Source organism: Saccostrea cucullata, unplaced genomic scaffold, assembly GCF_032062105.1.
Source record: "Saccostrea cucullata isolate Sc308-1 unplaced genomic scaffold, CSIRO_AGI_Scuc_v1 ctg475, whole genome shotgun sequence".
Taxonomy (NCBI): Eukaryota; Metazoa; Mollusca; class Bivalvia; order Ostreida; family Ostreidae; genus Saccostrea; species Saccostrea cuccullata.
The window spans coordinates 61,333-85,156 of record NW_026920975.1 but is presented as its reverse complement, the minus strand read 5'-3'; the positions used below and the strand labels follow the sequence as shown (position 1 = coordinate 85,156).

Sequence of the window (23,824 nt, the reverse complement as noted above, 5' to 3'; positions counted from 1 at the left end):
AAGTATTTATTTAAGTAAACGTAAACTGACTTCTGGGAATTTCAGTGAAAAAAAATCCATCATCCGATATTCAAATACTGTATAAAAGGTTACTGGCCATCTGAATAAATCAAATAGATCTAAAGAAACATGAATTATCAATTCATTGGATCATCTACAAAATGTTGTGTTGTATAGCTTTAGCATTGTTTTATATCATTAAGTCATAGCCAAACGTGGGAATCTTTCACCGGAAAGCTGATATTATGATGTAAATCATTGTCATTGTGGATATAAGCTTTATCCTTTGAGAGACTTTTAAAGGGAAAATGTTTAAAAATATTTTGAAATGATCAACTGATCTGGAATAGTGAAAGGTTCGGCATTTTCACAAGATACTTTTTCGGGCTTGCCAATTTATGGTCGTAACGTACCTTCTTTTTTATTTAATGTTTTCAATCCATTAAAGTCGCTAGCGTGGCGCTATGGATAAAACGTCTGCTCTAGAAGTAGGGAGTAAGGAGTTGATCCTTATAATTATATCACGGTTTCGAATCCCACCGAGGAACGTGGAGACCGGTCCTTCGAATGAGACTATAAACCGAGGACCATGTCGCAGTAGGCGCTGGCAAGAAAAATATCCCTCCCTGCTCAATGGACCTGAGTGCCGAGTATAGGACAATATTTGCAGCTCTACACCAGCAAGTGTTGGCCTCTCCATATAAGTGAAAAAATTCCCCAGAGGGACGTTAAACAATACACAATTAATCCATTCTAAAATTTTTGATACTTGTATAGAGATTGTACATTGCTACAAGTTCTGACAAATGTATTTGAAAATGACATTTCATGCCTGAAAGTGATGACAAAATATTTTTTAAGATATAGAATCTAACACCTTCACAAATTTAATGACACAAGGTACCTTTATTAACTAAAAGTAGTGATCTCCCTTGGCATATTCAAAATGAAATCAAATATCCTGGAGAAAATATGTATACATACACAAATATGCTTTATAGAATCGATCCCAGGGTTCTGCATATGACCTTTTCGTGTGAATTATATAAATGATTTTCGACAAAAAATGATAAAACGAATATGCATAGAAATCAGAAACTCACCATAAGCAAAAATGTCATTATTTCCTAATACCATAAAACATATTGCAATCTGAACTAACGCCATATCAAAGCAATATTGCAATTACACTCAATGTGCTGTTAAATTTCTTCCGGTTGAATTTTTTTCTTCATTTAAATACAATAGTTTCTCAGTAGATTGGCTGCTGCTAAACGTCCTAGTTATGACAAAATAATACATAAGAGGAAGAAAAAATAAACCAGGTAAACAAATTTTATAACACATATAAAGAAGAAGGAACGATTTGGTTTTGTTGTGCCCTTAGATTAAATGTTTTCAATTATATTCAAGATATTGACGTAAGAACAGATGATACAAGCAAAAAAAAAAAAAATGCCTGGAATGGTATATATTTTTGGGCCTTTTATTGTTCGAGATGATGCAAATAAAAAGAAAATGTCTAAAAAATTCATAACGTCTGTGATGTTTAACCTCCCACCCTTCTGTAACATTCTCATGAATCAATTGCATTATGTTTTCACTTTCAGCACATTTATATTAATTGTAAAACATTTAATAAAACTTTAAACACAAAGCGATAAAACTTGTTCATTTTATACACATAAACATGATTTAAGGTATCCAATCCATATTAGCCTCAGATTCAATGGAATTGAATGCATAACAGATATGTATGGACTGAATAATCAGTGTAATTAGAACTAATTTTCATCTTTTAGTATAAAATGTAAAAGTGGGACATGTCCTAATTTATTACCTTTTCCTGCCTTTGACGAGTTATTTCCCTTTGATTTTACTCAATAAAAATCAATTTTAAAAAATCTGTCGGATGAAAAAATGAGTTCTAATTGCTTTTCTATTCCCAATGACCGAAATATATCTTTCCACTACAGCATTTTTTGATATTTCAAGTATTTATTTTTTTTTTTATCTTAATTCCAAAGACTTCGATGCAATCTTCACTAATTAATTTCTGCTTAGATAATAAAATTTTTAAAAATTTCTCTTGGTAAATCCATTTCTACTCTAAAATGCTTTAAAGTAACATCAGGATATTTTACAAACAATTGATATTTAAGGTTACAAATTTTTATCCTAATATGGGCCGGATACCTTGAGATTTTTTTTTCATTTCTTTTTTACAACTGTACGTATCATCTGTTCTTATTATGGGATAAGTACAAGCATATGAACGGGTCGGCAAACATGTCCAGACATGTTCTAACATGTCCAGTTTTGATGAAAAAAATTGACGCATACTTTTTGTAGGTGTAAAAGAAACCTTTATTGAATAAAGATATTTATTGATAAAGATATTTATATTAAGACGCTATGTCAGTTTGATTAAAACAGAATCATTTTGCAGGAAATTGTTTAATATTTTAAAAAAAGATAAATCGACACATGTTTGTTGAAACACCTGTATAAAATGATGAATGAATATAGCATGATAGATTCTTTTGATGGAAATGATGTCATAAATTCGACACATTTATAAGTCATCACTGGCGTTCTCGAGCAATATCGCCTCGGACTCACTTATGTAGTACAGACCATTGCTTAAATTCTGCAGCAGACGCTCTCCCTAGACTAAAACGTTCTTACTGTTTTAGATATTGGAAATGTTCTTGGAACCATTGCACTGGTGCCTATAAAACTCCGTATGATACCGGGAACCATCAGGGGCGTTCACTTAAGCGGAGCGGACTATTTTGGGCACAATAACTTCCTATTAGACCGTTATATTATCAGATACCAGGTGCAATTGCCCCCCTGGGGTCAGGAAAGGCATAGCCATAACTATGTTTCTCCTTTTGACACTGAAGCTCATCAGGGGCGGTTTCGAATGTCCTGGACTCACCTAAGTGGCATAAGTCTCCGTTCCCTAGATCGAGTGCCAGTTGTTCTCTCCTGACCCCTAATATTTCAGATAACAGGGATGTATTTGGGTACTCCCTGCAAGAAATGTTGCTAATACGATACTAAGGTGCAAGATTCTGTTAATGTGCAACAAAATATTGACAATTTCAAAGAACAGATACCTAAAAGAATTAATGAAATGTGTGCTCTAATAGATTAGTTTAGAGAGGCAAGGCATGTTTACATTTAAACATGAGTTCATTTTAGCAAGAGAGCGATCACTCCAGGATAACGTCAGGCATAGATAGAACAAGAAAAACGAGAGCAGAAACCAGGACTGAAGTTTCAACCAATGAAAACTCCAATGAAGAAAGAAGTTCGTTGCTTCAAGTGTGACAGACTGGACCAAATAGCGTCTCAGTGCCACCAGACTCAGTAGAACCGGATCTCGGTGAATGTAGTCTTTATTTGAACAGAATAGAAATCTACGGCGTATAACTTGGAATTACAAGGCAAGTGTGAATCTTTTACTTCCTTTACAAATACATCTACATTTTAAATGGCATCTAATTCGATGGATTTTGTAACAACGCATCATGTAATGTTATTGCATCTCTTGAAGATATGCCTACTTGTGCTGGCAAGTTAAATGATCATTTTGTGACAGCCCTAACAAAAAATCTTTAGTTAATTATAGTTTACTTTAGTTTACAAAAGTTTACTATAGTAAATCAAAGTGTTAAATTTTTCGTCACAGTTTTCCAAAGTGTCAAAGTGTTCGATAAAGCTTTTCAAATTGTCAAGGTTTCTGATAAAGTTTTTCAAAGTGTCACAGTTTTCGCCAAAGTTTTTCAAAATGTCAAAGTTTTCTCCAATGTTCTTTTTTTTTTAAAGTGTCAATTTTTTCGATACAAAAGGTTTTTCAAAGTGTCAACTTTTTCGCCAAAGATTTAATGGGTCAAAGTAATAACTATATATAACTGGGTACAGTCCACTAATTGTTTTCCCATAGGCGACAATGTTAACGTTTCGTCTCATAGCGATGTCCCTAATTCTCGCTCACCAATGAGTGACCCCTCAAATCAAAGCATATCAAGTTGTCTTTCTTTGGTTAAAATCTCGAGGTGGCATGTCAGATTCGTTTTCCGGCAAAATGCATCTGTCTGCAGGAACCTCTGAAAATTAAAGTGAAAGTAGGGGAATTCCAGGATTCTCAATGGCGGTAAAATACACAAAATAATTCAGCTAATCTTCTTGATAAATTGCATTTGATAAGCTATTATGTTAGGAAAAATACTCCCGATCAAGAAGTATGTATGAGGCTCAGTTTAGTACAGTGTACATAATCATTTTTTTTTGGTCAAGTCTGAAAATAAGGAATTTGCAATTTTTTCTGCACTACTTTCTTCTCCTACCGATTCTAAAAATAATTAGTGGGATGTACCAAACTACAGTAAACTATAGTGAATTATAGTTAACTATATTTTTTTTGTTAGAGAGTGCTTAGGTACAGTGGTTATAACGGTGTTGCAGTTCACAGGGATTTAATAGATGATGTTCAGTTTAAAGGAAATCATCAAATTTGTGTTCTGGGTGATGGATCTAGAATTCAAGAGAATCTGTTGTGCTAGTAAAAATAGACACTCAATACTTTGTGGGTGAGATAAACGCTTGGTGTTAAAAAAATCCATTTTATTCTTTGATTATCGGAAACATCCCCAACACACGAGATCCAGAGGATCCGGATAGAAACTGGACACCTTCTCAAGCTCATCCAGTTATGACGAGGTAACAAGCTCAAAAGGAAGGTAACAAGATTAAATCTCTTCGTGTTCCAGATATTATCGACCTTAATATATGTCCAGATGACACCAAGGCATCACAGGAGGAAGACGGGACGTTAGCCAATATACGCCCTTTGATAGGACAAAACAACTCCAAGGTATCTTTCATTCGTAAAACAGTTACTGTATAATTTATCGTGTTTTTCAGTCAGATAACTGTCAGAATGGTAAACGTTTTACAAAGTTAGTTGTACCGAAGAAAGTAAGGACTAAAGTCATTTCCCTTGCCCATGAATCTTTTAAGACAAGTCACCTAGGTACTTCCAGGACAGTCAATAAAGTCCTTGCAGAATATTATTGGCCGGAAGAACAAGCGGATGTTAATGTAATTAGATTAATTAATGTATTTTGACTGTTGTTGACTTCGCTACCCATTACCCAGAGGCATTTGCTTTATAAGGAATTGACACTGAACCAGTCACTGAGGCTCTGGTAGATGCTTTTGTGTAGTAGTTGTATAAAAGGAAATACTCTTGGATATGGGGTCACCATTTACATCCGAGTTATGACAGAGGTCATGAGGTAAATGATGATGGAGAGAACGTTAATGAGCTATTGTGTGATTCTCTAAGAGAAACAAAAACAGAAGGACCGGCAGTTGTGAAAGTAAGTGATAAACTGACTTAAAATAAAAAAGCAACCGCCAAAGCATTATAAGACGAAGTTTTAGAAGCTTTATCAGATTTACTTGTTTTGACAAATATCGGAGTTCATCATATCAAGTTGACTAATGACCAGCCTATTTGCACAAGGCTGTATTCGTTGCCATTCATTTCAAGAGGCGATGTTTGTGATAAGGTAAGGAAAATGGTGGAAGCTGGTTTGATTGAGCCTTCGACGAGTCCATAAGTCTCCGAATAGCCATTGTGAAATAGAAAAAACGTATCGTACGGGTTTTGTATATATTTTCGTGCAACTCATAAAGTACTGTGGTTCCATCAATTTCCGTTGAGCACCAATTTTCGTGGATTTCGTTGTTGAGCAGATCCACGAATTCAAATATTCATAGAATTACGAAATATGACATACATTTGTATAGGCTATGCTTTTGTCCAAGAAATTACGTATCCTCGAAAATGTCTGCTTTATACAATCCTCGAAAATTGATGCCAACGAAAATTGATGAAACCACAGTAACTCTTTTCGATGCAGAAACCATTCTCCAAATGCCAATAATATTTGTTTATTAATATGCAATTATCTGCTTGTAAATATGGGTCCAGATTTGATCTATCTAAATGATACAGGCAGTTACCATTTGCAATAGCGATCTAAGGAGATCAACGCTTTCCAAACGCCACTTGGTTTGTTTAGGGTGTTGCACTTCGGCTTGATGTACGCTTCCGCAAGTTTCAGTAAACTGATGCAAAAATCTTAGACGGGTGTTGATTATTTTATAGACGATGCTATTGTGTACACTCGAACATTTCTAGAACACATAAATGGGATTCGGGATGTTCTTAAATGACGTCGTGTGGCGAGTTTGACTGTGAAACCAAGTATGTGTTTTATTGGTTACCGGAGTCTTGAGTGTTACGGACATTTTCCGGAAAATGAGGAACTTTAGCCCTTTCCGGAGAAACTTTCTGCAATTCACAACTTATCCCAACCTTCATCGAAGACCCAAGTACGATCTTCTTAAGTCTGGTAGGATTCATTCAGCTATTTTTGGCTTTTGCTTCGCCTTTAACAGATTTTACCAAGAAAAGCCAGCTTAACAAAGTGTTTGAAGAGAACAGCAGAAAAATGTATTCATCACTCCCACGTCAGCTTTTACGGTAACACCAGTTCTCAAATTACCCGATTTGAATGAAAGCTTTGTTTCACAAACAGATGCGACAGATCGAGTAAGAAGAAGGTCAGATCGTGGTGTTGGGGCAGTTTTGATGCATTATGAAGATGGTGTGAAAAAACATGTCTCATACGCCAGCATAAAATTTTTCAAATATCGGGTAAATTATTATTAAATCGAGAAAGGTTGCCATGCAATAATCTGAGCAGTTTTTAGTTCCGCATATAATTGTATGGAAAGGAATTTCACATAGAAATTGTTCATAAACCACTCGTTTATCTTACGAAAGCCAGCGTGTCTAATATCGTTCGGTATTATTTCTGCAACCTTACAGGTTTCGCATTATTTCCATTGAGGTTTCTGAAAATGTAGGAGCTGATTGTCTAAGCAGAATTTAGATAAACATGTACATTGTATGGTTTATTTTATGTCATATTGATCATGTTTTTTTTTGTTTCAAAAGATTATTGAACTTTCTTATGTTGGGGAGATACTGTATGTGAACTTAAAATATCGGACTTCATATTTTAGCGGCTTTGGTGCAGTCGATGATGCGCTAATTCATTGATACCGCTAAGAAATCATACGACATGACCATGAGTAGCGCTAACTCATGATCATGCCAACAATTCCATATCCATTGATCCCGCTTAAATTGGAATACGCCAAATTATGTACACGTACAGTATTGTAACAATCATTATTATATAGTCTATTTACAGTCCCTATATAATCTATACAAACGCAAACAGTTCATAACACTACATATTCACCGGATTTGAGGCCGTATTCACCGGAGGGTCAATGCGCGTGCAACGGCATTGTGACGTCACAATCAAAATATCAAACAACGTTGTAAACGATGGTTGCAACGGCCGCAGCGGGCTACGCATCTGTGCAGGAAAACAATTATTCAAACCTATTTCAGGATTATTTTTTAACCTCTGAACGTCTTACACATAGCGAAACTCGGAAAGGAAAACACGGAGGTTACAAACAGTAATCTGGAGATTTTTTTTATTTTCCACAATGGAAGATCCGCGCAAATGAAAATGGTGTCGTCATACAGCCTTCAATGTCTTATCTATTCAAATCCCGACTATATAATAAAACAATTATGGACTCTTTTGGTGTTGAATATGGTTTGTTATTCACCAGAAAAATATCCATATAATATTTAATCTTATTTTTTATTATGTTTATGTTTTTTTTTTTTTTATTATGTTTCTGTTTTTTTTTTATTATGTGCATGTTTTTTTTTATTAATTGTGTTTATCTTTACTAGACCTCTATATTTTTATTACATTTGGAGAACCTCAAGATTACATTTGCAGGCATTGGTCAGTTACATTCTATTGAATTAGTAGTATTTAGATCGCTGCATAGCTGGCCAAGTAGCTCGCATCCACGCCTTCATAGATTTTACATGCTTGACGTGCAGTCCAAGATGAGTAGATAAGTATTTTTTTCAACGGACTATAAGTTTTAAGTATTACATTTAAGACGTAAAATAATGTAAGAATCTGAATTAAGAAAAAAATGTTACTGTTTAGGTATACAGGTTTTGGTGAGTACAGTTACTTGTGCGATTATTGTTCGTTTTTTTTTGTGCGTTGTTCTACTTTATATACGCACAGAGGCAATTTTGTTTTGCTAATAAAGTCGGTGTTGCAGGTAAAATTATTTAAACCACCTTAGTAAAGAAATTTCCTATCAAAAAGTAAATAAATGTTTTATAAATACAAAGGACCAGATTTCAAACAATTCATTCATTTTCAGTATATAAGTAGAGCCCCCCCCCCCACCCCTGACCCTGGGGCCTTGAAATTCACAATTCTGCAAGATTAGGGCCCTTGCTCATCATAACTATATAGGTAGTTCATCTGCTTCATACCCAGAGACAGAGAAGAAAATTTTCAAAGATTTAATGTATTTTCACTATATGATAAATAGAGCCCCACCCTAACACCAGAACCCCAGACCCTGGGGCAATGAAATTCATAATTTTAGAAGAGGCATTCTTGCTCATCATAACTATGCACTTACTTAGTTTTTTAATACCTAGGAGCAGAGAAGAAGATTTTCAAAGAATTCATGTATTTTCACTTGATAATCAATAAAGCCCCCCCCCCCCCACACCAGAACCATTGACGCTGGGGCCATAAAATTCACAATTTTGGTTGAGGCACTCTTGCTCATCATCACTATGCACTTAGTTAATTTATCTAATACCTAGGAGAAGAGAAAGAAGAGAAGAAGATTTTCAAAGAATTCATGTAATTTCACTATATATTCAATAGAGCCCCCCCCCCCCAAAAACACCAGAACCCTTGATGATAGGGCCATTAAATTCACAATTTTGGTTGAGACACACTTGCTCATCATAACTATGCACTTAGTTAGTTTATATAATACCTAGGAGCAGAGATGAAGATTTTTAAGGAATTCACATATTTTCACTATATAATCAATAGAGCCCCCCCCCCCCCCCCACACACACACACACCAGAACCCTTGACCCTGGGGACATAAAATTCACAATCTTGTTTGAAGAACACTTGTTCATCATAACTATGTACTTAGTTAGTTTATTTAATACCTAGGAGCAGAGAAGAAGATTTTCAAAGAATTCATGTATTTTCTTTATAAACAATAAAGTCCCCCCCGACCAAAACCATTCAAGCTGAGGCCATAAAATTCACAATTTTTGTAGCTCGGCACTCTTGCTCATCATAACTATGCACTTACTTAGTTTATTTAATACCTAGGAGCAGAGAAGAAGACTCTCAAAGAATTCATGTAATTTCACTATATAATCCATTCAAAAGAGCCTCCCCCACCCCCACCCCCCCACCCCCAACACTGGAACCCTTGACCCTGGGGCCATAAAATTCACAATTTTGGTAGAGGCACTCTTGCTCATCATAACTATTTACTGACTTGGTTTATTTAATACCCAGGGGCAGAGAAGAAGATTTTCAAAGAAATCATGTATTTTTACTATATAATCAATAGAGCCCCACCCTAACACCAGAATCCCTGACCCTGGGGCCATAAAATTCACAATTTTGGTAGAGGCACTCTTGCTTATCATAACTATGTACTTAGTTGGTTTATTTAATACCCAGGAGCAGAGAAGAAGATTTTCAAAGAAATAATGCATTTTCACTATATACTTATTTAATCCCGCCCTAGCACTAGAATCCCTGACCCCAGGGTCATGAATTTCACAATTTTGGTAGAGGACTCAATGCTGATTACAATCAAGTAAATAGTTTGACTGCTTGATGTCCAGGAGTAAAGAAGAAGATTTTTAAAGATTGCATTAATTTTAGTGGTTTTGGCCCCACCCCTCATGCCCCAGGGGGGCAGGGATCATGAAATTCACAATTTTTTTTCCCCTTCACCCATAAATGCTTTGTTTCAAATTTGGTTGAAATTGGATCAGTGGTTGCAGAGAAGAAGCTGTAAATGTTCAAATGTTAACACACGACACACGACGGACGATGGACGACGGACGACGACGGACGAAAACGGATAGCAATAGGTCACCTGAGTTTACTCAGGTGACCTAAAATAAATGGTGTGTCTGACTGAACAGAGTACAATGGCTGTCGTGACACGGAGATGACTGAGCTGTTTTGAGACTATCAATATTTACCAATATTTACTAGTCCCGTGGGGATCCGGGTTAGAATAGGTCCTCAGTTTCCCCTTGCTTATCGTAAAAGGCGACTAAATGGGGCGGTCCTTCGGATGAGACCGTAAAAACCGAGGCCCCGTGTCACAGCAGGTGTGGCACGATAAAGATCCCTCCCTGCTCAATGGCCCTGAGTGCCGAGCATAGGCCCAAATTTGCAGCCCTTCACCGGCAATGGTGACGTCTCCATATCAGTGAAATATTCTGGAGAGGGACGTTCAACAGTATACAATCAATCAATCAATCAAAATTTACTACATAGACATGTATAAATTCCTATGTTCAACTCTGGCTCTCTGTTGTGTCTTTATCTAGTCCGGATGGGTAATGATTGAAAAAATCAAATTTGAATTTACACTACTTAAGGGTATTCCTATACCATTGTTGACTAAAAATGACAACTGATCTTGTAAAGATAACTTTTAAAGGTACATACTATACATTCCTTTGTTTAATTTCGGTTCTCTCATTTGGCCTGCCTACACCTGGTAGCTCGAATTGAGCAAGCTTTTCAGACCTACCTTGGTATATATGACTTATCATGGTTTTGTTGTTCTTCAAAGGATTTTTAAAACAAGTTGAGCCTTACGTCTAGGGTTTAAATTCCACTGTTTGACATGGAAGCCTTGGGACGAGCTCGAATAACTGGGGAAATACTTCAACAAAAGGAAATCCCTCATTGTTCAAAGGCATCTAAGGTCTCGTTTTAACATAGATAAAAGAAATGTTCAACGTTTTATATGCAATTAAAATTGCATCCACCTTTGAGATTTCGATATAAAACTAGATTTTTATCATTGAAAGAGAAAGCAACATTTATGTGATCATTTTTTTCTGCTCCCTTAGCTCTAATAAATTAGACTTGTCAAATCCATTGTACATTATCAGCTGTTGATTGCCTTTACATCGATGTTTGGGTACAATTTAATGTAAATTAAGGCATTAATTAAGAAATTTCTTTAAAATGATCTTAACTTTGTTTTGCCAAATGCATGTACACTTATTAATTCTAACACCCCATACGATCTTGTCTTGACTTTTGTTGAACAAGAATTTCAGGTACTCCAACCATTTTGCATTATAATCCTTATTTACATATGGGACTCGCTCCTCCTTCAAAGTTGTACGGTTGCTTTCGGACACATCAACAGTATCATTTGCATGTAAATTACAGATTTCTAGGAAACAAAATTTTATGTTCTTTTTTTATACATTAGGCACACAATAGTTTGGCTCCTACATTAAAATGGAGACATATTCTAATTTAATGCTCGTTATAAACAAAACATTTTTAATGAATATGGAATAAAAATGATAATTATATTTATTTTTATGTTTGCATTGAACATATTACTATTCAGCTTTAAGTAATCGGATAAAAACAATAACAGACAAAAACATCGTATTTTTGAAGGTTTATCCTATTAATTGTTTAAACCAAATGAAGCGTAATTTAATACAATCGACATAAAACATCTGATTCTGATTGGATACATCCAAAAATTATACAGCCACACATAAAATTAGTGTAATATTAATTGCAAACCCATCAATCATACAGATGAATTTGAACAGGGACGTTTAGATCAACGTCTAAGCCATATACTACTCAGCTAATGAACATTGAAATGCACAAGGTGTTCGAGCTTGCAATTTTTAAAATGAAATAAACAAATTCACAGGACATGTATATCAAGTTTAAATTCAAATCTTCGCTGTAAAAATAATATATATATTTTCATATCCAGTTTAAATATAATATTGTTAAGAAAATAGACACCATGTTTTTCTTAATAAAATTAAAACGATCAAGAATATAACTTATTGGCATACACGTCATGAAAGATTCATAAATTGAACAAACTTGAATTTACAATATCTAAGAATGCCTCTTTATAAACAGTAATTATCATGTGTTTCTATAAAAAAGAACTTTTTTACAGTATATTGTTGCCCGGTCTGAAATCTCTTTCTTTTCTTTTAAACAAAGTTTAAATGAACACTATCATAAAATCCTTTTGCATAAAAAATAATTATGTTTTTACCTTTTAAAAAGAGAAATGATCACTGTATATTCTTATGTAAGATAAACATCAGTGGATCTCCAGTCTTACCTCTGGGGGTTGTGATTTAGTTAGAAATTTACTGCATTAGGAAAATATACTGTGATTAATGAGAAGAAGCAATTTCAAAGATGGAGTCCACTTCATTAATTTGATTCTTCACTCAAATGTTAGTGGAATTTTATCATTAATAATTAATACAAAGCAGTAAAACCTATTTTCCATTCAAGTGAATTTTCGTTTCAATTCTTTTCTCAACCAAAGTTTTCAAAATAAGAATGGGCCATTAACTGTTATATATTTTATGTTCCATATAAAATGCTATAATATAATTGGACTCAATATGCAACGACATAAGACAAATAATAAGATGAAATAACATCTTATATGGGCACATCGATTCGAATATTTATGTCAATTGCATCTATTTTTTACAAGATTTTTTTTCTTTCTCATTTTCCATATATGAATTGAAATGATAGGGGTAATAACAATGACTATTATTTAAATTATAAAATATGATCACCCTTTAATTAAGGTCTCAAAATGTGACAATACAACATATAAATGTATCGCATTTTTTTTCAATCCAATAATTACCCTATGAGATTTACAGTATAATGCAGCTACAATGAAATATCATCCTATCAGTTACCAAATTAACTAAATATTGTACAATACAAAAGGTATGTTTTTCCGTCAAAATAGTATAAATATTATATTTATGTTTTTCCGTCAATATAGTATAAATATTATATATAATTTAACTTTTTAATTGTATTATTTTTATTTCCATTTCCCTTAATGATGGATTTCTATTGATTAGAGTATATGTTTTCAGTGCCTCGCTGAATGTCATCATTCACCGCCTTCATGACCAGCCCATATTCTTCCTGTAAAAAAAAATATAAATAATTTAATTATCAACAGACCTGTATTGCTGATATGGAAATGAAGCTTCTCTATGTTATTTTGTTGATTTCAATAGGGAAAACATGTTCCATTGTAAATTGAAAAAAATATTTTCTTCAATTTATCATTAAAACATTTCAAACATGCAAAACATTAATATAAGTTGTTGCAAGTATTAATGTAAAAACGATTGATCATCCAATCCTCGTGAAATGCTAGGAAACATTCTGATTTATAAATTGACACTCAAAAGGCTGAAAATTTTCCCGGCATCGAAAGTAGCCCTTGTGAACATTTGACTTATAACCTTATTATATTGTCAGCATTAATATAATGAAATGAATTATACATTAGGACTTACAAGACTGGAACAGAACTCAGGTCTTCGAACTTGAAGCTGTCTGACAGTTGTGAAAACATCCACGTTTGCATCCATGTTGATTTGTTGAACCGCGTTATGAACTGCACAAAAGGCACCACAAAGGACAGCTCCATCGCTACATGGTTAAGAATATTTAAAGAAAAATTAAACAATTTAAATAGTAAATCTTATATCCATATAGCTGTATATCAAACAATGACAGACCGCATTTAGAGAGAAACTAGGAAAATAATTTACATGCTGCATTCACAAACTTGGCACCGTTCCCGGTAGCTCAGTCGTTAGAGCGCTTGCTCCGTGATCGGGAGTTCGTGAGTTTGTATCTCGGCCGCGACTGACCTAGTCGATAAAATGGGTATATCACCTGTTCCTTCGCCACGCGCTCGGCACTTTGGAGTGAAAGTTGCGGGCCCTTCCTATGAGACCTTAAAACTGAGGCCCCGTGTCACGGTAGGCGTTGGCACGATAAAGATCCATCACTGCTCAATGACCCTGAGTGCCCAGTAAATGTCAAAATTTTAAGTCCTTCACCGGTGAAGTCTCCATATGAGTGAAAAATTCTCGAGAGGGACGTTAAACAACATAAAATCAATCAATCAAAAACTTGGCGCGCAAATTTCTATTATTCGATACATCTATTTTCATTTATGAAATAAAAATATGATTAATCAATATTTTTAAACGGGTTATTAGATTTGCATTCAACTTTTTAAATGTATTAAAATGCATCGGGAAGGGAGATTCCCAGTCATCCAGGGTTTTTGATTCCACCTTTAATGTTTTGGAGGGCTATGTTTGCTCTGCTCATATCTTGTATTGTTCTGTGTATTTTTGAGCTTGAATACTGTTCGTCATCTCGTTATATTTCATTTGTAAAAAAAATACCAAACCTGCTGACAACGATGACAGGACTTTCTGTCTCAACGCTTAGTGCAAAAGAAACCAGACTTCGAAGCTGGGAAGTATCCAAAGGTGTTCCGGAAGTTTTGATGCTAGACCTTGGCTCAATGATGGTCACTGTCCGAGGCTTCTTAACCTGTGAAAAATATGTTAAATATTGTTTTTTTTTCGAGAGAGAGAGAAAGAGAGAAAGAGAGAGACGGCATAACCTGTGTACGTACATTTTTCTGCCGGATGTTAACAATTGAGCTGCTGACGTCGGTCTCAGTTTTTGACTGGTAGAGGATTGTGAAAGGCGGGGCTGAATTGGAGGAGGAGATTTGACTTGGTAGCCACGCCTTACTCTAGAGATAAAGCCGATAATACATATATGGGTATTTACTAGAAAAAGGCAATAAATGTGAGGTTTTACCAACGAGTTATCATATTCCAACATTTTTTTTTTAAATCTCCAATTAATTTTTAAACAAAGCTATGCATACATTTTTTTTCTTAAAACTTTAATTGTTTTAATTTTTAAAGCATAGGTTTATGAAGGACAACATGCAAATTATAAAAGATAAAGACTTATTTTTAAAAACAAAATTAGGCAAAACTGTCCATGTATACAATGTTTTTCAGCACACCTTATTGTAATTCAACAATAAAAACAACAGCAACAAAAATATAATAATAAAATCATAACGGTTGTTCAGCCTATTGTTCGGTAATTAGTTTACCTAAGATGTCTGCGAAATAGATGAGACTACTAAACATTACCCATAAAAATTCAACGTACATACCGATTCAATCTCACGCAGGGGATCCATACAAATTACAGTACTGGACTCTTGTTCGCAGAGCAGGCGCAGGAAGTCAACAGCATCCCCTTCCGATGGATATTTCGTTACAATGAAGGCCCAGTTGTTGGTGAATGACTTAAGAAATAAACGGAAAGGGGAACTCATAAAAATGTTTAAAAGTTTATTTGTGAATAAGATTAAATTAAAGATACGAAGAGACACTGCTACATCATTCGATGTTGAACACATTTTGTAGCAGGTTAAGAAAGGTTCACGTCGCAAATTTCACTGTGTACATGAAAAAAAGATTCAGTAATTTAATTTGCAGCAATGAGTTTTTTTTTATTTCTTACCGGTACGTATATCGCATTGATGAAACTTCCTCGATTCGTGACAGGTGTTGAAAGATAAATATTATATTTATCCACTAATTTAAAAAAAAAAAATAAGAAAAAAATAAATTGATCAACAATTACCAAAAAGATTCTTAATTCCAATTTTCAAACTTTTTTTTTTATTTTGTTTTGTTTTCTTTTGAATCATAGATAATGCTTTGACGGACTCGACACAATCTGAACGAAAAACTACATGAACGCAGTATGAAATCTAGTTAGAAAAATTTATTATATTTCTTGAACAATATGTTTTAAAAACTATCCGCTAATCATATACTTACATGGCAATACTTCGGTGGCATATGCATTCCTACAATGCTCTTTAGCTATCTTAAAGTCAGCATCGGTGTAAATAGGCCTTACCTTCATCAACAGCTAAGTGTAAAAAAAAAAGATAAACGTATAATATGAATTATTAAATATACAAATCGTTTTCATATTATTCCAAGATAGAGACTAATTTTCAAAATTATGCAAAGACAGTGTTTATTTATGAAAAAAAAAACAATTAAGCTTGAAAGTGGAATGAGAAAAGCAAGCAATGAGTTCTTTCAATTTTTAAAATTTAACGTCTCAAGTCTTTATTCTATATAAAATGGAAAGATAGAAATAGAGATAAACTGGGGAAATTTTCACTTGAAGGTTTAAAAGACTAAAAGCTTATACTGTAAAACGAGGATACATATATATGGCGCATTGCTAATTTTAGCGCCTTTGGCACAAGAGCCCCTGAACATTAAAATTTATTGTGCTCTGAGGGATTTCTAAATATTTTGTTTTTGTATGTGTGTGTGTGTTCAAAGCATTCACATATGTACATGTAAACCGGAACGCGCCATTACGTAATGTCGAAGGGTCGTTGGATTTTCGTATACACACTAGCACTTTAGGATCTATCGAGATGCGTAATACATCAACATTTTCTTTTATTTAAAAAAAAATTAAATCAATATTGTGCCACGTTCATGTGATTGGTACACCACGGTAAATTTGATGAATGTTTACTTATAAACGGGACTGCTATCGTGTTTCCATGCTTGACAACCCCCCCCCCCCCCCCCACAAAAAAAGTCAAATACGGGCGTGGATAAAAGAAATCAATATCTCAAATTGATATAGCTTAATGACAAGTGCAAGCGCCAAAATTTATTTGCACCAATACATTCACACTTGCGTTTGTGCTGAAATAAGGATGCGGCAAATTTTCTGGTTTTACCGTATTTCTTTCATGTTTATTTATTTTTAGGCATAGAAAAAGTGAGTTATTATTATTATAAACAAAAATAGGAAGATCTGGTGACAATAATTATACAGATAATTAAGCTCCTACTTCGACTGTTTTCTGAATATATTGCCAAAAATGTTTTAAAGTATAAAATGCATATTTCTTTGATAATATTTGATCAGAATGTTTATGGTAACAAACAATAACCCTTATTTCATTAGAATCATGTATTTCTTTCTGAAGATCCAGTCTAAAATAGATATTTTCCCCAACAACGTCAATATCTATTCCATTCCATGTACATGTACAAATAGTTTTTTTTTGCACTGTTTATTTTATTTTTCTACTGGGTACCTGAAACTCTTTTCGTAAAGCACTTTGATTGGCGGGTTCATCCATCGTCATGGTTCCGGCCTTTTTGGAAAAGTTTTCAATAGTATTGCTGTTAATTGGCGCCTTAAATATTTCGTTTAATGCAAGAAAAACCGTCATGTACTGTTCCTGAAATCAAAAAGCAGAGTTTGTAGAAATTTTATTTCGTAACCAAAAAAAAAAAAAAATAAAATAGTGTCCCCCCCTTTTTTTTTTTTTTTTTTTTTTCATTATTATTATAAATTACTTCAAACATTTGAATAAAATTTTAGAAAAACTACTTATATTTATCTAAGCATTATTTCCAAGTAGCTTATACATGTAGTTAGGGATTAATTTTAATGCTTCTTCCATATTTCGGCGGTAAGGAAACATATGTTCTGTATACTTTATGGACAGCAGGAAACGTGTATCAAAAAAATAACTAAGAAACATTGATGTAACCATCAATATTCGCCTGGGAAATATATCAAGAAAGCACTGGAAATGAGTTTTGATCATTAAACCGCTTTGATATGCGTGAAAAGGCATGCGTCTAATTGATGGCGACAATAGTCGCGAATATTTTGAAAACTTAAAGTCGGATAAAAATCAAACAAAAACGATACCATTTTAAACTTGATCAATTCCTCAATTAAATGTTGGCTGCATAAAATATAAATTGATTGAATGTATATCATTTAACGTAACTCTGGAGAATTTTTAACTCATTATGGAGACGTCACCGTATGCCGGTGAAGGGCTCCAAATTTAGACCTATACTCGGCACTCAGGGCCATTGAGCAGTGAGGATTCTTTATCGTGCCAGCGCCTACCGTGACACGGGACCTACGTTTTTAAGGTCATATCCGAAAGACCCGTGACTTTCACTTGTAGTGCCGAGCGCTTGGCGAAGGAACAGTCACTACCTTTGTTTACGTCTTAGAAACATGCATCACCTATATTCAAAAATGTATTAATTTTCAATTTTAGAATATAAAACATGAACTATGCAGAGAACGTTTTTATGCGAGAAGTAAAATTCGATGTTCTAAAAAAAGGGATCTGTCGTTTTTTTCGATAGTAAATGATAAGCAACTTTAAATATTAAATATGGTAATCATATTTATTTTTACAGATTTACTTTATGGAAGTAAATATATTATGTATCTCGTAATTTAGAAAGGGAAAGAACGTTTTGATTAACAATCTTTTTAATGTTTAGAAAACCTTTAATTCTGAATACCTTCTCCTACCCCAATCACCATAAACCAACACCAACACTTAAACTTATATGTATAGAGCAGCCCGGTCCTTCGGGCTGCAAAAAACAGGTTAATGACAGGGATTTAGTTTCCGAATTAATAATACACAACGTGACCTGAAATTTTCTCTATTTTCTTTAGCATTTTGGATGAAATAAATAACACAACAAATTTTATGCTTGTAATTTAGTTTAAATTTTCAAAAAGAAGCCATTAGGCTCATACAAATTAATCACAAAAAAACAATTGTTTTGTTTTATTGATTAATAAATCAAAGTAAATAAATGATAAAAATGAAAAGTTCAAAAGATACGGACACTTATATTGTCTGCAAGACCAGTTCCCCCTCCCCCCTACCCCCCCCCCCCCCACACACAAAAAAAAAGAAAATGTACTTGTGATATGAATATTTGTTTTAAAACAAAACGTACGTAGGTTTGGACCATATTCATCCTGTTTTCTCTCATCTTCTTGACATATTCCGCTACATTAACTTTCTTTCTCTTTTCTCCTATTCGTTTCAATGCGTCCAAGGCTATGTATGTCCCAGTTCTACCTATTCCTGCACTATAATAATAATAATTAATTTTCATAAGTAGAAAGAAATCAGTAATATGTTATAAATTAAATGGGAATATTCTGATCTCTCCGTGATGGAGTTCTTTTTTAGAAACACATTTCCAGTATTTAATGCATGGTTGAAATGTACCTGCAGTTTTCTACCTATTCCTGCACTATAAAAATATATTTACAAAATAAGTATGAACTCATTAACATTTCATATAATTATGTCATGCCAATATTCTGATTGCATTGAGGGTTTTGTTTTAGAAACCTGTATCCACTATTGAATCTAAGATTTGTACCTGCAATGTACGATTGTTGGGGAGTTATTTTGATTTGTTCCTGTTCTGGTCACGTGATCAAGAAAGACAACAAGACAGAGAGGTTCCGGGGTCCCGTGATCTGGCCAGGCCGTGTAATGGTATTGCGTCACCGTTCGGGATTCCTTCGACTATAGTAAAGATCCGAATAAAACTTTGTTTTGTATATTAGAATTGAAAATATAATGATTAAGAGAAAAGGTGATAAAAATTGTGGAGATACACCATTTAAGAGAACCTCAAAAATAAGAATTTTCTCACGAAAGAAAGACATTAAGAATATTGAATGTTCTATAAAAGCTTACTTCGTTGTGACATGCAATCATCCGTCGCACGATATAAAACGCATACTCTTTTTCCTCTATCAATTTTACAGAAACACTGCCGAAAGTCATGTTCTTATTTGGATCTGGCCAGTACTGATTGCATTTTACCTAAAGAAATATAACATTCAAATACAATATTTAAAACTGAGCGGAAAGTCCTCACTATGATCTTATTTATTTATATTTTGAAAATTCCAAAATAATGTTCCGAGAGAAAGAAAACATTTAATTTTTTTAATTAAATACTTGTGTGAAGCGTGAAATTCGTCACATGATACATACTTTAGTGCCTTCTTTCAGGTTCGTCACCATAACAATGGAGAACACATTTTCTTGCCATATCATAGTCCAAAAGTCGCCAAGTGTGTTTTGCTTTGGACCTACAAAAAACAAAAAAACAAAGATAGTAAAAGCAGCACTTTTACCAAGTTTATTTCTTGATGCACAAAAAATGGAGATCGGCGTTCTAAAATGTTGATATTTAGCGTAATATTAGATTGTATTTGCAGAAATGCAAATTCTCAGAATATTTAAAGTGGCTCTTTTGTAAAGTAAGATAAGAATTACATTTTACTATATTACAGGTTTTAGTGCATGTTTACCTTGTGCTGCTATATACTCTCTCTCCCAGTCTGCACCCTGTTTCACATGATGGAAACGAAAATCTGATATCATTTTTTACAATATAAATTGATATCGACGTTGAATTTGCTTAAGAAAATTGAAATAAAAAATAAAAGAGAACATTTAAACAACCATTTTTTTTTTAAATTAAAGTACTGAAATGTATTTAATGTATAAATACTACATCTTTTTTTACACATACATGCATAATTAGTTAATTTTAACATGATTATACGAACAAGATCAAAAACTGCTCAATAGACTTCAATGCAAAGTATTTATCAAATAATGAAGCTCTCCAAGGTGTTTTCGTCTTCATATGAGAATAAAAAATTCTTGAGTGGGGGCTCAAATTTTAAACCAAAAAGTTATGTTACTCTTTACATTTTTATATTCATGAACCTTGCACATACCTCGATGTAATTTGCATTGATGTAGTCGGATCCTGAACTTGTTCTCAGTTTTACTCTTGAGTGGTCATCTCAATTAAAAAAGAGAATCAAATTATTGCAATAACTTGTTTTGAGATTTTAGGAATGAAGCTTATTTCAACTTATGTTATACTTTATAACATAACTTGGGGCAGTTTACGCTTTATAAACCGCGAATCATTGTTGGTTATTATGACAAATTTTAATTATAAGGCATTGTATATCTTATTTGCATCTTTAAATTAAAACATTGTACTGTACAAAATTTTCCGGCAAATCAGTTAAAGGCAAGCTTTTGAGCGTCCGTAAATGTACAATAGCATTGATTTCCAATTTGTTTAAGGTGCTTAACGCATTTTGAAAAAACTTACAGGGGAATGTGGTTTTGTATCTATTCTTAACCATATTTTCATCTCTCTTTCCATCATCACACTTGTGTATTTCTCCGTAAGGCAATGTCTGCAATAAATGGAAATACATGTAATACCTCCCATAATCATTTCTTAATCCATATAGACAATGTCAGTTGTAATATAGCATAAACTTCGGAAAATATTAAGTTTTTAACAAAAAATTCTTTGCATCATGATCTTTATCATCAGTTATCTTTATTTTTAAAATGGTATACTTACGGCATATTCTCTCTGAAATCCGTCATTTTGATCTTTTCTTTTCTCAGTTATAACCGATTCCAGTTGATTAAGAGGTATGTCTCGAATCGTTGTTTCATTTGCGTAGAAGTCACCATAGGGATTCTCCGCGTGTATCAATTCATCTTCATCGACATCTGCCTCATTGGCCTTTCTCTTGTGTTTAGAGTGTGTATGAATTTCACTATCCCTGTGTTTACTTTTTTGTTTATTGGATGTGGACTGAGGATCGATAGATGTAGATTCTGCACCATCGGTTTCAGTCTTAGCTGAAGATAAACAATTTTGTGTCATTCACTAATGTGATTATACACAAAAAAAAAAGATCGTAGAAAGAAAAAAAAATGAAACAGGTAACTTACAATGTTTAGATAGTCCAACTTCTCTTTGAATGCGCCTGAAGAATGAAAGATGTTTTGGTAAATGCATGTAACACTATATCTTTTTTTTTTCAAAAGTACCGTAAGTATTTGTATAAAATTGCAAATTATTGCCAACATGGTTTTATGGCTTCTCGGGCTGTTTACATGAAGCAAATTTTGTAGGGTATGTCCAAATAAAGTGAAAGAAATAAATACCTTCTTAAGAAAAGAATCAAAAGCACTATAAAAATACAGGCAATAAAAAGTCCAGAAATTCCTCCAATGGCTAAACCAGCAGTGCTACTTAAAAACGGTTGTGTGGACTTCTGCAAAATGTATTCAATATCATATGAGTTGCGTCAAGCGAAAAGGAACCTTCGTGACCACATTTTCGATAATCGGGTTTTTACCGTTTCTGAAACAGCTAGTTTTTCTGAATATTTTGATACCAAATATTTTATCATATACCTTCTAAATTCTTTTTAGAACTCGAAATGAAAATAATGCAATGCTAACAGGATAACGCTGTAAAACGTTGAGTAACGTCACATAACGTCATTGATGATTGGAACGTGCAACGTGATTTAAGGAATCACTGTCTAGTTTTTTAGTGTATGCCAGTGCATCAACAATGGTGGGAAACATGGGATAATTTATATTATCCCATGTTTCCAACTTTTGTTGATGTCCCTGGCATACTTTCAAAACTAGACAGTGATTCCTTATATTTCCATTTTTACTTGAAATAACCATCTTAAAATAAATCGAAATATCGTCTAATTGAGTAGATTTGAAATGCACAAGGCCCCATGACGTGAAAATAATCACCAAAAACACGAAACAAATTTATTGATTATTTAGTTACCATAGTCAAATATCAACATTTATAAAATAAACAACAAAAGAATTTTAAATTATGATCAAAGTAATCTTGTTAACTTTAATTATATATGTGACCTAGATTTAGGTTGTCGAAAGCACGAACATATATAGGCACTATGTTACTTCGCCGCCGCCATATTGAATGCAATGTTGCAGTTGATGAAACGGGAGTTGGTCAGCATGGTCAGGAAACCGATTTGTATGGATGTTAAAATAACAGTAGTTGAGTTGCTTAAGAAGTCGAATGGTAATGACTGAGGGAGGATATCTGTATCAGATGATGGAGTACGTGTAGATCCATGTTGCAATGTCAATTTCTCCACGTGGCTATTACGGAAGTGGAGTTTTTTCGGACTCGCGAGGCCTCGGTGATAGTGGACAGCGTTGCGCTAGTGACTTGCTTTCGAGTCGAAGATATATCATTATTTATTTTGTTTGTTAAAAAGATATATCATATCAAATTACCTAGTAAACAATTAAACAAAACATCTATTTTTTTTCTTTAGTATATTTATACGCCAGTAATATACATGCAGATTGACACCTGACCTTTCAGTTATAGAAAAATATACATACCACAGGGTATTATCATGAAATTAACAAGATTTACTTTTGTAGTGTTTATCATAGAGAAAACAATTGGGAATGGAAATATTACTAAATGACTATTTTGTATTAGTTAGAAATTATTTCTTCTTTGGATTCATTTTAAAGTTGTTTAAATATATATAAATCTAAATACTAGCATTTTTATGATTGTATATATTGTAAAAAAGTGATAATTCAAAAGTCGTTGATGAAAATATCATCTGAATGTACATGTATGATTGATTGTATATTGTTTAACGTCCCTCTTGAGAATTTTTCACTCATATGGAGACGTCACCGTATGCCGGTGAAGGGCTTCAAATTTAGACCTATACTCGGCACTCAGGGCCATTGAGCAGTCTTTATCCTGCCAGCGCCTACCGTGACACGGGACTTACGTTTTTAAGGTCATATACGAAAGACCCGTGACTTTCACTTCTACTGCCGAGCGCTTGGCGAAGGAACAGTCACTACCTTTGTTTACGTCTTAGGTATGACGCGGCGCCGCCAACGAGAATCGAAC

At 33.8% G+C, this 23,824-nt stretch overlaps 1 protein-coding gene across 11 annotated transcripts in view; it reads right to left on the bottom strand.

The window, feature by feature from the left end:
• Positions 1-23,824, bottom strand: part of LOC134258888 (receptor-type tyrosine-protein phosphatase epsilon-like) — a 94,935-nt gene that overhangs the window by 19,003 nt on the left and 52,108 nt on the right. For 4 of the 11 annotated variants that reach the window (XM_062741488.1, XM_062741487.1, XM_062741489.1 and 1 more), the window contains 18 exons: positions 22,048-22,157; positions 21,832-21,866; positions 21,452-21,738; positions 21,191-21,278; positions 20,802-20,869; positions 20,367-20,403; positions 20,047-20,144; positions 19,744-19,872; positions 19,421-19,569; positions 18,986-19,121; positions 17,293-17,439; positions 15,995-16,088; positions 15,672-15,745; positions 15,319-15,453; positions 14,758-14,880; positions 14,527-14,672; positions 13,616-13,751; positions 13,076-13,235 (listed from right to left, as the gene is read on the bottom strand). The exons of 1 other annotated variant lie outside the window; for it this stretch is intronic. In XM_062741488.1, the coding sequence (XP_062597472.1) occupies positions 13,158-13,235; positions 13,616-13,751; positions 14,527-14,672; positions 14,758-14,880; positions 15,319-15,453; positions 15,672-15,745; positions 15,995-16,088; positions 17,293-17,439; positions 18,986-19,121; positions 19,421-19,569; positions 19,744-19,872; positions 20,047-20,144; positions 20,367-20,403; positions 20,802-20,869; positions 21,191-21,278; positions 21,452-21,738; positions 21,832-21,866; positions 22,048-22,157 (2,070 nt within the window). In that variant the 3' untranslated portion in view covers positions 13,076-13,157. Of the gene's footprint in view, positions 1-13,075; positions 13,236-13,615; positions 13,752-14,526; positions 14,673-14,757; positions 14,881-15,318; positions 15,454-15,671; positions 15,746-15,994; positions 16,089-17,292; positions 17,440-18,985; positions 19,122-19,420; positions 19,570-19,743; positions 19,873-20,046; positions 20,145-20,366; positions 20,404-20,801; positions 20,870-21,190; positions 21,279-21,451; positions 21,739-21,831; positions 21,867-22,047; positions 22,158-23,824 lie in introns of those variants that run through there. 6 more of the 11 variants (XM_062741483.1, XM_062741482.1, XM_062741481.1 and 3 more) reach the window with 6 other exon arrangements.